The sequence below is a fragment of the Populus alba genome, chromosome 7 (genome assembly GCF_005239225.2).
Source record: "Populus alba chromosome 7, ASM523922v2, whole genome shotgun sequence".
Lineage (NCBI taxonomy): Eukaryota > Viridiplantae > Streptophyta > Magnoliopsida > Malpighiales > Salicaceae > Populus > Populus alba.
Window position 1 is genome coordinate 3,401,423 of NC_133290.1, and position 17,559 is coordinate 3,418,981.

General features: G+C 32.8%; 1 protein-coding gene across 1 annotated transcript; it reads right to left on the bottom strand.

Moving 5' to 3' along the window:
• Positions 1–10,000: 10,000 nt before the first annotated feature.
• On the bottom strand, positions 10,001–17,403 carry LOC118063123 (kinesin-like protein KIN-7E). The gene is made up of 15 exons (XM_035077056.2): positions 17,212–17,403; positions 16,956–17,038; positions 16,095–16,338; positions 15,516–15,605; positions 15,296–15,396; positions 15,068–15,181; positions 14,910–14,991; positions 14,645–14,712; positions 14,485–14,550; positions 14,274–14,398; positions 13,336–13,672; positions 12,493–12,591; positions 11,402–12,349; positions 10,615–11,027; positions 10,001–10,522 (listed from the first exon to the last, which is right to left on the bottom strand). Exons 3-15 carry the CDS (start codon positions 16,321–16,323, stop codon positions 10,195–10,197), a joined length of 3,000 nt encoding a protein of 999 aa, XP_034932947.1. The 5' UTR covers positions 16,324–16,338; positions 16,956–17,038; positions 17,212–17,403; the 3' UTR covers positions 10,001–10,194.
• Between the last annotated feature and the right edge of the window lie 156 nt (positions 17,404–17,559).

Here is a 17,559-nt window from a genome sequence, read left to right on the forward strand (position 1 = left end):
TCATATTTTAGTTTCCCTCTAATTAGTGTTTTTTTTTTTTCATTCTTATTTTTAAGATCCTTTTGTGTAATTTTTTTCTTGATTTTATCTTTCGACATTTGATTGTTAAAGATTCAGCTTCATGCGATCTTATCGTTCTATATTTGTTTTTCTTTTTTTAAAAAACAAGATACTAGTTTTGTAATTATCTTTAATTTTTTTTCTATGAGTTTATACAATTCTCATAATACAGGTCACGGGTTTTGAATGGCATTTTTTAAGACGAGTATTTTTAGAGTTGTTTTGTTTATGTTTGTTTTTTTAAGATGTTATGTTAATTTATTTAGATTTGTTTTTGAGTTTTATATAGATGAAGTTTATTTTAAAAAATAAAAAATATTTATTTTAAAATAACATTGCTGGTGTGTTTGGCCTTGCATAATATATTTTTAGGACATAAGTTTATATAGTCAATTTTATTTGTGTTTATTTTTTAAGTCATGAATTTTTTGGGTTGTTGACTTATCTTTTATTAATTTTAATAAATAAATCCAGTAAACATAATTAGATAAATGTTTCATTTTACGTGGTTGAATATCTTGATTTACATTAATCTCTCGATTTTTCTTTTGGTTATTGTTAACTATTTTTTTTGTTTATTTACATAATAGATTATTAATTTATTTAATGAGATACTTTTATAGATTTTTCAACTTATATTTTAAATTTTTTATGTTAAAAAATACATTATAACCAATATTCTTTTAAAAACAAACAAATGGCTAGTTTTATACTCATTATTGTAGGAATCATCATCTCTTTCCTTTTTTAAGCTTCTTGTTTTAATTTCAATTTTTTCCGGATATAAGAATAATAAAGGGTTTGCTATGATGCTAGAATAACCTTTATGCTTTCACTGCATTATCTTGCTTGCTTTTTCTCTTGTGATTTGACTAAAGTTCTGTTTCTCTTGCAATTCTTTTCCCTGTTTTTCTGACTTTTATATCACATCTTGGACTTTTTTCCCCTTATTTATTTATTTTTATATATATATATATAACTTTTTCCTATTTAATTCAATGGTCAAGATGCGAAATAGTGATAGATTAAGGGGGGAAGGATATCATTAAACTTTCTTTTTAAGGTGATTATGAAGGGAAAGTACACAAGGGCAAAACCTAACAAGGGTGGTTTAAAGCCAACCAACTAGATAAAAAAAAAAAAAAAAGTTTGATTAACCAGGATGGGCTGCCACGTCATCTGGTGATGCAAAAAAAGGCACTCATCGCCCATCATCCAACAGGAGCAATCAATGCCTGTGTGGGCAGCAGGAGAAGAATTTATTGGTGGCAAATTTGAATTGATTTATCTTAGCGGGAGCTTGTTTCCCTTCTAAAATATATATATATTAAAAAAAAGATTGCAATTTTTTGCAGCAGAAATTATTGATATATGCTATTGCTATAATTACATGTCGAATACTTTATATTATACACTCATTACCACTACTGGACCTACCATCCACCACCATGCAATGAAGCATATTCATTGTTGGGATGTGTTAATGCTAGACTTTCAAATATAATTTCAAAATAAAATCTTTCATGTGACCATGCTGCTTTATGTGCTATTTGCTAGGTAGTGAATCTTAATTTAATTCCATTGTATTTTATAATATTATTAATTGATTATTCTCGTTTTGAAAATTATAAGTTAGTTGTTTAATGAAGACTGACGGTAAATTACCTTTTTAAACACATTTTTAATTCAGTCTCTAACATAAGAGATTGGATATTCAAATTAAAAAACAAAGAACATTTGAAAAAAAATATTAGTAAAAATTAATAAAAAAGGCTTGTTTCTCTGTTATTGTGTGTTTACTTGGAAAAACACTTAAATTCATGTTTTTTATAGTATTTTTTAATGGTTTTGATGAGCTAATATTAAAAATAAAAAATAATTAATATATATTTAAATGAGAAATGTATAAACTGGGTATTGATTTTTTAAAACAAAGGGATTAACTAAGTATTTTACTAAAATCATAAGAAAAAAAAACAAATAATAATTTACTCTTTGATACACAAACAATACAAGGCTTTGAATGCATTGCTGTCTAACATGTATTTAGAGGTGCATGGGTCTCCCGGGCCAGTTGCCGACCTCAAACCACCAAGGTGGGTTGGTATTAGGCAATATAATTGCAAGACCTTATGATTACGTTACAAAGCTATGCCACTTTAATGAGTTTGATAGACAGCCTTGATTAAGACTTTTTTCAAAAGGTCAGAGCAAAAAAAAAATTAACTGCCATCTGAGAAATGGGATGTCCATGCTTCTTCAGCACTGTTTTGAAACTTTATTTTAAATAATTTGTTTTAATTTATTTTTTTATATACTTAGATTGTTTTGATGTATTTATATTTTAAATAAAAAAATATTATTTTAATATATTTTTAAATAAAAAACACTTTAAAAAATAATAATTATTATATTCTTGAATCCCGTCTAAAAAGCTGTAGAAGAAATAGTTGGAAAATGCATTCAAGACATTCTTGATTACTTATTGGATCATTAAAGCATAGGAATGGATTGTTATGAAAATTGACATTTTGTGGAGATTTATTGGATGATAAATGGATTTCTCTTTTGAGTTATTATTCAAAATTCAAAATCTTAAAGTAATTTGAGAAATAAATATTTTATTCATTAAATTAAATTAAAGAACAACTAAAATCGGAGCCCCTGACAAAATTAAGGGCATATGAATTATCTGTGTGCCTTGCATTGGGCCAGACTCCATTTTCTATGACCTTGGGACAAATTGCTGCTGCCGGTAATGATAATAATAAGAATAAAAAAATCTACAAGAGCGTATAGATACAAACGATAATGAATATATATATAAGAAGTTGAAGAAAAAGAAGAAGAAAATTATTATAATTATCATTTTAATTTATTTTTAATACAAAAAATATTTTAAAAAGCAATCACAAACAAATTCCCAACAAGTATTAAATCAAGAAGCACTTGAGGTCTTAGCCTAGTGGTGGAAGGGGCTTGTTCCCTTCCTCTGCACCAGGGTTCAAACCTCAGTGTGCACACCTGTCACCTCCGTGATACCTTACATACTCACTGAGTTTGCAGGATGTTCAGTGGACCTTGGGATTAGTTGTGGTGTGCTCAAGCTAGTCCGGACACCCACGTAAATAAATAAAAAAAGATATTAAATCGAGAAATAGATTTGGTTGTCTTTATATATATATATATATATATATATATATATTCTTATTAAATCAAGAAATAGGAGGTTTGGTTGTCTGTATTTCACTGAAGTGGGTAAAGAGAAGAGGAGGAAAAATAGTTATTTTACGTATTGAAGGGAGGGGAGAAATAAAAATTGGTATTGATTTGAAGATTTGCGTTATAGTTCTTAATATTCCTTTATTTCCCCTCCTCTCCTCCTTATTCACTTCAATCTAATGTATAGAAGCACCTATTCCTAATCCTAAGTGAGAAGGAGCGATGAAAGAATAAATGATAAATTTATTATGAAATATACATATTATTACATGATAATCTACTTGTCGTTGCATTCTATTTAGCATTATAAATAGACACTTTTATACATTCCATTGGAGTGAGTAAGAAGAAGACGAGGGAAAAAATAGGTTTTTGTGTATGGAAGGGATGAGAAAAACTAATATGGATTTTGGTTTTAAGACTTTTATCCTAAATGAAGCATAGCAACAAAAGGATATATTTTTATATGTATGTTGTTACATTCCATTTAGGATAAGAAATAAACACTTTTATATATTTTATTTAAATGTGTGTTTGAGAATATATCAATGATTATTTTTAAAGTTTTTTTTATTTAACAATATATAAAAATATTTTTTTTATTTTTAAAAAAATATTTTTAATATCAACATATCAAAACGATATTAAAATATTTTAAAAAAATTAAATTTAAGTAAATTTTTTAAATTTTTTTTCATGAAATGCAGTTTACATCAATGTTTCCAAAAAGAATCTAAATAAGGAGTGGAGGAGGAAAAATGAGTTTTTTTTTTTTTGGTGTATAAAAAGAAGGGGAGAAAAAACAACATGGATTTTGGTTTGAAAATTTGCATTATATAATCACCTATTTGACTTTCTGTAATACAAATCTTCAAACCAAAACGCATATTCTCTTCTCCCCTGTTTTCTACACATAAAAACCCATTTTCCCTCCTGTCATCCTTACTCACCCCAGTGGGATGTATAAAAGCATTTATTTCTAATCATAAGTTAAATGTACCTGCAATGACAAGGATAAATAAAAAAACTTATCATGCAATATCCTACTTATATATGGATCCTCATCGCTACATTATATTAAATCAAGAAATAGGTCGAATTTTTAATTTCTATTACTTTTTTTTATATTAGTTTATCAAACATATTTATTTCCTATCTTACAGTAGGTCCCGGGCATGGTGATAAATGAATAACTGTTTTTGTTCAAAATTTTAAATCATCCATCTAATTTCGTTGTTCAAGTTTATGGCCAGCATTCTTAAACACCCTTCAATTAGTGACGTCATCATCCTCACCTATTTTCCACCTTTTCATTATCTTTTGCGAACTTTGCCCGGTTGACATTTAATTCCTATCAAGTCAGTCTCTGGATATAATATCTCACTATACTGTTATTAAATTCAATCCCACAGATTAATGTGATAATTAGCTAATTTAATTTCTGATATAAATTTAAATTAAATTAAATTAAATAAAAATTAATTTAATATGACCCGATCAATATCTTAAAAAAACACATTAAAATTTAGATAAGACCAACAAGAAACAAAAATTGTAATGCTTATTACATTAATTTATTCATATAAATTTAATAAAGAACTGAATTATTACATAAATGACATATCCAAGATGTCTTGGTCAAGTGTTTAGATGATTAATCTCACATTAATTCATGTTATATCAAAATAATTAGAGATGAAGATAAGGGTGGATATGCTTTTTATATGTTTCTAAACTGACCTAATTCCTGGGGGAAAAATACCCAATCTCATCCCTATTTAATACTTATAAGAACAATTACAATAATATATTCAAGCAACACTTTCCTGGACTTGATTTGATTTTCATGTCACACTCGACTCAAAACTTGGATTATACATTAGATAAATTGATCTAGATTAAATTAAGTTTTGATTTAAAATAATTTTAAAATAATATTATTTTAGATTTTTTTTAAAAAAAAAACCGTGATTTTTTATTTTTTATTTTTTTAATCTTTGCCCCAAACAAACCTCCAATTCATAAAGTGATTGGATTGATTCGTGAAGTAGGGTCAGTTCTTACAACACTGTTAGATATATCAGTAGCAATATACATATACATATATATATATATATCATTGTATTGTATTATCCTTATGGATGCGCCGAAGACGACAAATGTGTTGGTGGTGAGATTTGGAACCTTTTGTTTTATTTTTATTTTTTTACGTGGGATCTTTACTCTCCCATCGTGGTTGAAAAGCTAAATGAATTTTTTATTTTATTTTTTGTTTTTATATTTTGGTGACGGGGCTAATGAAGATTTTAATATACATGGAAGGAAGGACTGCAGCGGAGGTCAAAGGATTTGTTCTTTGAAAGTTTGACTGTGGTTGATTTTATAAATATTATATTGTTTTTATAAATATATTAAAAATATATATTTTTTAAAATTTTATTTCTAATATCATTATATCAAAATAATTTAAACATATAAAAAAATTAATTTTAAATAAAAAAAATTTAAATCTTTTTTAAAACATTTTTAAAACATAAAAATAAATATAAATAGAACAAATTATACAGTCCACGGGGCATGGAGGGTGGTGTTCCCAGGGAAACAGCTGAGAAACAGCGCATAAAATGGTTGCTCCAACGCTGATCGATCGATCAACCTGTTCAATCATACACAGCCAGGCACATAAAATTTTTTTGATTTATGTGGGTGTCCGGGCTAGCTTACGCGCACCACGACTAATCCCACGGCTCACTGAACATCCTGCAAACCCAGTGAGCATGTAAGTCACCGCGGGGTGACAGACGTGCATGATAAAGTTTGAACCTAGAATGTAGAGGAAGGAAACAAGTCCCTTCAACCGCTAGCCAAGACCTCAAGTGCAAGGCACATAATTTATTCGTCCAAATCCGTGTGTGCTTCAACATCATAATTGAATATACAGCAGAAAGATAAAAAACATCACTGTTGTTTTTTCTATTTCAGAAGATAACCTGATTTTACTCTCTATTTTCCAGAAAAAAAACTAAATAAATTGAGGAAACTCTTGGCAGTGCCAGCAGCATAGGAGGACACAGAAAGATCAGTAAGCTAAAGCTTCGAACCCCTCACTTGCTTAACACAGATAATATCCCCTTAATCCTCCACAGTGTTTAAGCCTTGACCATGGTTATACAAGATTGGTTTTGTTTATTTTTATTGTGCTCTTCTTTTATAGGAAAACTAGACAGAGCAGTAAAGAGAGAGAGCAAGGGAAGATCTATCTGTCTGTCTCTATAACAGAGAAAAATCTACGCAGCTCACAGGGATGGATAGTTTTCAACATCCTCAAAAGAAGAATCAATTTACCACAATATATGCCAGATAAATTAAAAAAAAAATAGAATGGAAAATATCATAATTTATGCCAGACACAGAAAGGGAGATGAAAAATAATGAACAAGACCCACGGTCCGCCAGACACGGATCATGGTCTGAAGTCTCATGGGCTGTGTCCATAGCTAGGGCCACATTTAAGAATGGCAAGCACCATCCAAAGTCCAAACAAAGATCCATCTCTTCTCGATGTGACCGGTTACGTGTTTTCAAGAAGACAAAAAGTTTACGCCATGTATGTAGATATTAATTTGATGTTACATGATAAATTTTGAGGAATTTGTAGAATAAAAAAATATAATTTAATTAAAAAAATTTAAAATAATATAAAATTTATTTTTCAGGTTATGAGATTATGATAACATCATAAAAAATAAATAAATAAAATATTAAAACTCAATTCTTAATCAATCTAATGTTAAAAAATAAAATTAAAATATAATAAAAATCTCAAGTAAACTCGGATTAATCTGCTAAATTTAGATCATGAAGCCGAGATAATCTAATAAAAAATAAATTAAAATAAATTATGAAACTTAATTTTTAATTAATTCAATATTAAAAATAAAATAAAAAAAATTTAAGCCAACTAATTTTAACCTGTTAATTCGTTGATTGAGATCATAAAATGTAATAATCTTATAAATAAAAAAATTAATACTTTTTTAAACCAACCGTGCATGACTAGTAACCGTTTAACACTACGTTAATTCCCTGGCTGCCTAACCATTGATTGCAGGTTCATGTCCTGTCTATGATAAAAAAAAAAAAAAAACAATAAAGGATAAAGGAAAGAAAAAAGGACAAAGATTTTCAAGATTTCCTGACATTTAAATCTCGTGATATGATTTTATTTGAACCAAATAGAGCCCTTCTCCAAAAATGATAATTTCTTAAATTAAGATCCCCAATGATTAGATTTTAATGACGAAAAGATTTCTTAACCTATAATTATTCATGAGAATCTCTGTCTTAAGAATGTAAATCTTGAAGAATCTCGAAGAATGTAGCTCAATCAACTCGCTTGCACCCATATAACTCAACTCTGCAGCTTACATATTCTGCACTCTAAAAAAACAAAAGAAAAAAACATTTAGCAGGCAAAAAGGGATTGTTTCATGTTTCAGTGAGGTTATAAAACCACATCTCCAAGCATGTTAGTGAGAGAGGAGAAAACAAAAATTATAACCCTCGACAGATTGTTGTTCATGGCATTTCAGACAAATACGATCACATCTCTCTCTCCCTTACAACGTAAGAAGATAAGATATACTGTTTTTTTTCCCTTAACTAATCAAGCATGTTCATATGTTTTCGTAACCCAGGCGCCATTAACGTTTTGATGTTCATGCTCAACTTGTTCTTCACTTTTCCTTATTGCACATACATCCTAATTATGCACATATTGGCGCTTCCCCTTTGCTCTTATGATCTGAAAAGTTGTATATATGATCATGGCTTCAAAAGCAGGTGGCGCAGGGAAAGCTGGACGAAGATCCAGAAGAGAACGGTGAAGAAATGGAGTGACAAGGCCAACTAGCAGCCACACGAGAGGGTGTCTGCCGGTCATTTTCTTGTCACAAATCTTTCGTTAACATGGGGTTTGGAGTCAAAAAGCCCCAGAACTTATATTATTTAGTGAATTTGACCTGTTTTCCATGGTTCGTGTGATACAAAAGAAGGAACTACAACTGATGGAGCCAGTCAATCGCGAGGATGCTGGAACCTAGCCCAGAAGCAAGAACACTAAAATGGCAGAGGCACATAATTTGATTTTGAGCATGTATATTTAACTAAATCAAGAGGATATTGTTGGGTGATTGTTATTTTCTTTTTTATATAATCACTCCTATCCTTTATCTGTAAGCTATAGCTAGATTGCTTAATAGATTTATAATTTACCATTCGAGAATTATATTTTCCAATTTAGAAGAAAAAGAAATCACAGTACTCTTGATTGTAGATTGCTTAATAGAATTATATTTTTCAATAGGCATGGTTATGTTATTTGGATGGCTGAGCTTTTTTTCTCTGTTAAATTTGGATGATTCAGATTAGACCACTGCTGTATATATATATATATATATAAAATCATAAATATTGAAGCTGAATCATGAATTATTTAATATTTTTTTCAACTCGCTGTTCCCTTGTTATTAGCCGCCACTGTTCACTAGGGGGCATTACAAAGTTAAATGTTATTATATAGTTAAATAAATAACCATTAAAAAAACACAAGTTTATTTTAATAATTAAAAAAATTATTATACTTAATATGGTCCATGATAAATGTCAAGAGACAGATTCATTGTTTTAATATTATTTTTAAAAAAGTTTTTTTTTTTGAAGTTTTATTAAAAGCAAGACAATTACTAATTATTAATATTGTATTTGAACTAATAAAATTAATTAATTTAATTCAGGTTAATATCTATATAATTTAATTTAAAACTTAACTTAGATAAAGAACTAAGTTGTCAAATCTTTAAATTGATCTATTAAACCAAACTTAATAATACAATAAAAAAATTCTTTAATGCTTTAAATATATTTTTATATTTTAAAAAGTTTATCTGACCCGTAACGTAGATAACGAACTAGTATTTTTACCATGTCATGCATGTGAACGACAAGTCTTTTTTTGTTTTTCTTTTTATATTGGGAAAAACAAGTTTTGAATTGATCATAAAACTGGGAATTTCTGTGTGGGTTAGACGACCAAAATCCGGTGACTAGTTGGGTCAAAGTTGTTGTATATGGCTGGGCTAAGCCATTTTGCTTGGTGTTTGGTTCAGGGCACCTCTTTACTCATCTAATAAATTGGTACCTTTTGTTCTTAGTTCATGAATTATTGATCATAATCAAATGTTACTATAAAAATATTGAATTAATTTCTAAATAAATTATCTAATGCACTAAATTCTTAAAAAAAATTTAAGAGAATATGTATAAATTTTTATTCTTAATTAATTTTTTATATTAGATTTATAATAAAATTTAAATATACAAAACTAACTAAATATGAAAATAAAAAAATATATTTTTAACACTTTACATTGCTGAAAAGGGCTTCCATATAAAAGAAAAAAAAATATTGTTCATGTTTTTCCTTCATTTAGAAAACAGAAAGAATGGAAAAAACATTGCATTTAAACAAAAAAAACTTCATTTTTTTTTTCTCTTGGTTTAATTTTTAGAATATTACTCTGTTTAGAAACAGCCAAACCAGTGACTGTCCAAATTCTTTAGCTGTTGGCCTGAGATCAAATCCCTCTCACATGCGACCCAAGACGCCACCATTAATTCTATTAGAGGTCCAGTTTACACCCAAGAAGATGAGAAGACAGATAAAAGGGAAGCATCAGCATTACAATTTTACATCAGATTTACAAGCTTTCTCACAAGTCACAATCAATGCAGCTAGGATTAGAGAATACAGAGGGCTGAAACTTACACTCAGAAAGCTATATATGTGTGATAGAACCGTGGAGATCATCGATTAGCCACAAAAAGTTACGTCAAGGTGCGCTATAGCAAAGCTTACAAGAAAGATAATCCACTGCGCTTCCAAATAGAAGGTTTCCTCCTTCTTGGATGTGTTGGGGTGAAATTGAGCAGACCAAACATCTCCTTCAAAGCCTGTTCTTGCTCGTCAAAGCCAACGAGCTTTGCAACAAGAGTGGCACTTTCTGTGACGTGGTCCATATCTGTTGGCTTGGTCCATAAGCGGTGGACCAGCTGCAACCTTCTATTGGTTCCATTCAATCGAATACCCCACTTTAGGAAAAGATTCTCTCTTTCTTCTCTAGTGAGCCTCTTCTGCATTTGCCTTGCCAGCATCTGCCTCTCTTGAATCAAAGCCTTCTTGCTGTTCACAGAGGAAATGTTTTTATCTTGGAAGGCTTGCAGAATATACATGAATAAATATGACTTGATGTGGAAATGATGAAGGTAATATACCTTGAGGTGGATGTTAGAACTTGTCCATGAACAATAGTACCGCTGGCCCTGGATAACGTGTCCTTTAGAAGGGAAATCCGTCTGATCTCGACTTCCATGTAAAAAGAATCTGCAGGATCACCATTAAAGAGCAGGAAGAAGTAGGTCCTGTGAACTAGTGAGACATCGCAGGCATGCCAAAGTTCGATGATCTTGCTTTGCTTCCTTTTAAATTCTAATGGCCATTTAGATGCACTCTCCGCATCCTCTTGAATAGGATCCAGGGCAACATCTTTTACCTTCTTCTCTGAAACGTCATCTTGAATTGGATCCAAGCCAACATCTCTTACCTTCTTTGCAGACACATTATCTCGCATTGCATCCAAGTCATCATCTTCCACATCCTCCATGGTCTCTGCTGTTGTTTCTTGAGCCTATCAACCATTACAAACCATCAAAAACATGAATGAGAAAAATGACTGGTCTAATTGAACCAGAACTTTCCGCAGCTTCCAAGAAATGAATAAAAAATGGAAGAAGAAGACAATGGAGTGGGGGAAGAAGCTGGTCTCCTACATCCTAAGACATTGCAGACTTTTTATATTCCTGCTTGATTCGGCAGGGACATATTCAGTTATTGATGCATTAGCAAAACATTCAATTATTCCACCATTATCTTGCAAAGGCTTCGTCCTTGGCAGATAAATAAGATGGTAAGGAGCTCATTCTTTTAATATTTAATTTAGCATCCCATAGCCTGAATACGAGCTAGTAAAAGGAATGACGATGAAAGAAAATGAACACTCACCAAATCATCAGCCATGTACATCAATCCCGCATCTGAGTTACCAACACTTGCAGTCCTCCAATCAGGTGACGTTCCAACACTTCCCTCTTTGAGCTCATTAACAGCAAAACTGCTCATAGAATTCTCTGAGACATTTCTTGATAACCTTTTGATGTCAAGATCATACTTGAAAGCAGGAAGTTTCTTTTGAAAACCCTCAGGTCTCCCAGGGAAATCTTTCTCAAACCCATTTGATGGTGTGCTCTCATTATCTTCTACCTTCTCGAAATGGGAACTCGGTGAGTTATTCATAAGCCTTGCTCTACAGCTTCTGCTCCTGGTAAAAAATCTCCTCGATTCAGACAGGCTTTCTTTCAGCAGCCATGGAGAGGGCTTTTCAGGAGATGGTATAATAAAAGTGGAATGCAAACCCTTCAACTCTTTCTGTTCCTTCAATGGGGGAGAGTTTAATTCTTGATCTGCTCTTTCTTCATTGCCGATCTTTGTTAAGCCTAAGGTATCGGTTTTTACATCTGGAGAAGGCCCATTAGATTCTTCAAATCTGTATGGCCTAGACTCAGACATCTTCGAATTTGAAAATTGGTTTATGCTTGGCTCTTCCACTTCAACGCATTGAACTTCCTTCCAATGACCATCAAAGTTTTGACTAGTTCGTTCTTCGGCATCCTTTTTCTCATGTAGACCATTTCCTACGAAGTCAGTGGTTGTATCTGAGTCCTCCGGAGATAAACTTTCTGGAAGAAAATTCTCTTCAAACTCTGGGAATGGGATGAAGGTTGCTTCAGAGCTTCTGCTACTTCGCTCATCCGAACATTGAGATGCATCAAAAGATCTGGCACCAAGGTCTAGGGAGGGAGGATCTTCCGAAATGAGTGAATATGATACTGAATTGTCAGATCTGAATGAATTCCGCACTCGCAATTTAGGGTAGTGATGATCTTGATCTGGCTGTATGAGGACATAGAGGAATCAGATTTGGATAGTAATGGCACATTGAGATAGAGTTGGAAGCTTGATCTAGAAATTTTCTTTTTTATTTCTGTAGTACCAGATAAAATGCTAAGAGTAAAAAAAAGAATGCATAGCCATACCGTTGAAGCTCTGTCACCTTCAGACGATTGCAGTAGATTCTCGACCTGAGACTGAGCAAGATCAAGTTGCCGAGTCAGCTCTGCGACCTCTTTCAATAGCTGCAAGAAAAGGGGTGTTAAAATTCAAAATTTAGCGAGTACATACATCAAAAAATTTCTCTATGAAAATGCATCTAATGATGCTTAACATATGCTTGGGATATGAACTGATGCTTGAATTTCAAAAAGCCAAAGACTACCAATATTTGTTACAAGTCACATGAGAAAATTTGTTGGAAAACATGAAAGACTGATTGGAAAGTGGGGCGATTACAGGCATACTCCCGTGTAAAGCTCAATGGAGTAGCAAACTACTTTCTGCTCTAGTTAAACTCTCCACAAATGTTCACAAGAATTAAGAATATAAGATGATGTCATGCAACAGAGATCATAAATCGGAACCTGAATTTCTGAGGTTTAAATCCACATTGCATTCTGAGTTTATGATGCATAAATAATATATCTGGATGGAGGTTTCAAATGATAGGTCTCTCATTCATGTAATTTGCAGAAGAAGATGGACATATTGAGAGCCTAAATGTGAGGCGACCGAGGTTTTTATACTTCAAGAACTTTCCCTTCATCAGTCTAAAAAAGGCTCACTGCGTATTTGTTTGCTAGTCATCGTTTATTCATTATGAACCGGCTCCATGAGGCACGGACACTTCGTCTATACATTAGTCTTGATATGCACTTCCATTTCTAATGAAAGTTGGAGTACTGCCTTGATATTAATATGCAGGAGCAGAACTCTAATTGTGATGTTAAAGGTGTTCAAATGTGATACTTAGAGACTGTACCTACCTTTTCAATCTGAAGATCCTTTTCTCTCAGTACTGCCGTGGAATCTGGTGCTTCAGAATCTGGTCGAGTATTTTTTAACTCACTCTCCAATCTAGCCAATTCTCTTTGCAGTTGCTTTACCAGTGTTTTATCAGAGACAACTACATTGACCTGTGCATTGGTTGCCACTTCTTTAGCACAACTTGCAAACAGAAGTGTGTTTCTAGATTGTTCAACATGGATTCGAGCAGGGCTCATGGTACAGATGATGGCAGTTCTAGCATTTCCTCCTAAAGAGGACTGCAATATTCGCGTCAGCTTTGAATCTCTAAAAGGAATATGCCCATTTCTTCCTTTGCTGCATCAATCATAAAGTTGGATGAATTAGAAAAAGCATTGGCGATTCAGTTTATTTTAGGCCAAGACTCATGCACAACCTAATGAATTAAAGGAAGAAGGGAATAGGAAGTCATAAAAAGAATAGAAGATTACACACACTGATTCTATGAAAAAAATTAAAAGAGGTGCTTCTGGAAAGACCATGACAACTGATATGTCTATAATATTCCACAATAGCAATATATTTACTGCACAAAACACACATATCGACTGTTCTATGGAATGCCAAGTTACAGGAGTATATTATTTGCAACTTCATGTTCTAGTAGGGAAACGATATGGTTGCAATTTTATGTCGTAAACTTATGTTATACAGCATCAAGGAACGTCCTGCAGCGCAGAAAAAATTACCAGTGGAAGAACATAGCACTGTTTTGTAATGAATTCATATAGTATAGCCCCAAGATCTGACGTCTAGAAAAATAATACAGACCATATTGGCTTAACTCAGACGCTTGCGGTACTAATTCCATCACAATAGTAACTAAATGAAGATGCTGTCATCGATAATTCTGAGTGTCACTGAAATTCAAAAATTGAAATAAGGTGCAAGTCCTAACCTTAGCTTACGGATAACAGTTCCCAATGTCAGTAGACTACGGTTTATGTGGCAACCTTCTTTCAACCTCATACCAGCTGATAATGACTGAGAAGCGCGCTCACTTCCTGCTAGATCAACGAAGTTCTGCGCAGAAAAGAATGATATTTACACATTGTTGAGCGAGTATTACCAGCTATACCAGAGATCCAGAAACTTTTCACAACGCATACCACAGTGGAAGCAAGAGTGCTGGACTTGTAATGGCCTACAAACTCACGAGCGGAACTTTCAATTGTCTGGCAAATGCACATAAACAGTAAACCTTTTAATAAATGATTGTCAAGTAGTGATAACTTGAAATTTCACATTGAAATGAATATCCAGTTATACCAGCCTCAGAATCTGATGAGATCTAGAGCTTGCTTCATTAAGGGAGGTCTCCCCTATTTGTCTCTGAGCTGCAAAATCACCAGGATGCTTGAGTATGCAATTACGAGTTTTGCAGTGAAAGCAACGTTAAACTCAGGAGCATGACTTCCAACGAGCTTTTTTAGCTCCACAGGCATCCATGCTCCCCTCTCCTCAAGAGGTCTTGGATTCAAGCCTCACCCTTGGAAACCAAGAGAAAAAAAATAACCTCAAGAGCATGACTTACCTTCACAGACAGATAGAAGTTCTTTAAAATGATTCCAGTCCCTTATAGTTTCCTCCGTGAGCCTCTCCACAACAGTGCCTCTCTGTTAATAAAGTTAAATGTTACTGATATGAAGGGAAAAAAACATACAGCTATTCTTCACCTAAAATGAAAATCACCTCTGGATCATCTAGAAGTCGGAGAGGAGTTGTATCTGTACTTAGGAGGTCTCTGACGGATTCGTTGTAAATCTCCATGGCAGAGAACTTCAAAGTAAACTCTCTTTCCTTGTGCTATAAAGGGGGGAAAACAATAAAATATTTTCATTGATCAGGGAACATCTAAGGAATACAATAAATGCAGGATTTAGAGTAATGAAAGCAAACTGTATCAAGTATTTTCATTACCTTATCTCCGTAGTCATATATATCTGCTACAGTGTACTCAGTAATTCCACTCATAGTGTAGGTTTTTCCACTACTTGTTTGTCCATATGCAAATACACTTGCTGAAGAAATTCGTCATTGTAAGCCAAAAAAAAAGTTAAGAAACACAAATACGAAGTTCAAGATGAATTTAATGAGAAATGAAATAATGAACAAGTGAAAAAAAGGAGGTTGTGCTCACAGTTTATGCCACTGACAACCGAAAGAGCGACTTCCTTGGCTCCTTCTCCGTAGACTTGCCTTGTCGAGCAACCAGGCCCAAATACTCTATCTAGAGCCAACAAATTAAAGAAAAAAGATGGAAGGGATGAGTATTTGAAAACATTCCGTGATGCAAAAAGTAGACGTCCATAAATATGCTCCTAAAGACAACAGCAGTGAACACGCAAAACAAATGCATTAATATATAAACCAGCAACGTTACACCACTGCTGTAGAAGCGAAAGAGAAAAGGTGAAGGCCAAAACTCAGGAAAGAGTCAGCATTAAGATCTGTATGAATTAAGAAATAGGAACACGTAAAAAGAGACAAAACCATTATGCAATTTCCAAAATCACGAGAAGGTGCAAGCAAAACGTTTCTTATACAGCTGAATAGAGTGATAAATATTGATAGATGACAGCAGATGTGATGAAGATATATCCAACCATGACAGCCTTATTAATCATCTGTGATATCAACAGAACTGCAGAAGTGCAGATGCAATTTACCAAGAAAATCAAATCAAATCAAACTAAAAATGCGATAATCAATTTCTCACCAAATTTGTAAGCTGTTGGGTACATGGACCGCTCCGACACTGAAAGGCTATTCCTGTATATGACAGTGTCATCATTGATGCATTCCCAATCTGACACATCATTCTTTGCGATTTCCTTCTCATTCAAAGGCCGCAGCCGAACTGAAACCAAAATTTTCTCCTCACCACCACCACCACCACTCAGCCCCTGCAGTGGCCCATCCGCATCAGCCACCCCAATCTCTCCCATTCTCTCTAAACAAAACTGAAAATCATACCATATGTAAAGAAGTCAATCTATCACAAATTGTCATATTCATATAGACCACAAATAATCATTCTGTCTCTCTTCTCTCCAGCTCTCACACAACCATTCCCTTCCTTATTCGGTTAATGACATATGCTTTGAATTTGCTTGATTAAACGATTTTGTATGGCTCCCAGATAACATAAGGGCCACCACCAAAACTCAACAGCCACAATCATCTTAAATCTGACAAGCTAATCATGGGTCATTGCTAAAATCACCGACATTTCGGACCAGTTCCTTGTCTGAAGCAAAGAAATCCCATTTCTTTAATCTCCTATGTTTCTCATTTAATAAAAGAAAGCATGGCCAAATACATAAGCCAATTCATCAGCTATTACATTATTCATTTTGAGTCAGACAAATATTTTCTTATCTAATTAAAATACAAACATATTTGGAGTTTTCTTCTCCGGTCCCCTATTACAGTCTGTCAAAAGCCTCCTCTCATGTTCTATCACGCAACATTCTCATTAAAAAACAAAACAAAAAATACCCTTTTAAAATAAAAACAAAATGCATTGGAACAGAGAACTTATGATTTAACCTTGGAAATTGAGAAAGAATTGACTTACAGCTTTCTTTCAAAGAATGTTTTTGAGCTTTCTGAGGATCTTCAATGACTCCATAAATTGTCACTGAACTCTCAGATTGATCCCTGCAACATCAAAAACTCCAAACTTACCAAGGATAGAATCTTTGAAAAAGAACTCGAGAATTTAACTCCAAAAAACCAAACTCCTTGCATAAAACAATCTTTCATTGCTGCATTGGCTTGAAACAATTCAAAACATAACGAAAAAGATCTCAAAATGTTAAACATTCTCTCACCTTGTGAATTTTGAAGGGAATGTAGAGAGAGAGAGAGAGAGAGAGAGAGAGATCAAGAGGACATAAAGATTGTGTCTTTACTTTATTTTCTCTTTAAGGGCTATATTTGTGGCCTTAAATGCCAGATCTTTGAAGGCAAATGAATGGATTTTTTGAATGGTGGTTATGGAGTCTAACTGGGGTGGTTAGTTGCTTTCATAAGTCGCTCTGTTGGAATTTATTATTAGCCTTTGATTTAAAACTACCGCGCTAAAAAAAAAACAAAAACACACCAAACTCCCAATTAATTTTGATCTGTTAACATGACTAATTCAGACATCTTAGGATGTTTTACCTAATTTGCTTAGT

Bases quoted from the DNA above. Each gene is read 5' to 3' on its own strand.
- LOC118063123 (XM_035077056.2), bottom strand. From the start codon at position 16,323: ATGGGAGAGATTGGGGTGGCTGATGCGGATGGGCCACTGCAGGGGCTG. The intron at 14,399-14,484 runs GTATGCGTTGTG...TTTTCTGCGCAG, and splicing joins GCACTCTTGCTTCCACTGTG to AACTTCGTTGATCTAGCAGG. The intron at 12,350-12,492 runs GTATGGCTATGC...GTCCTCATACAG, and splicing joins AAGGTGACAGAGCTTCAACG to CCAGATCAAGATCATCACTA.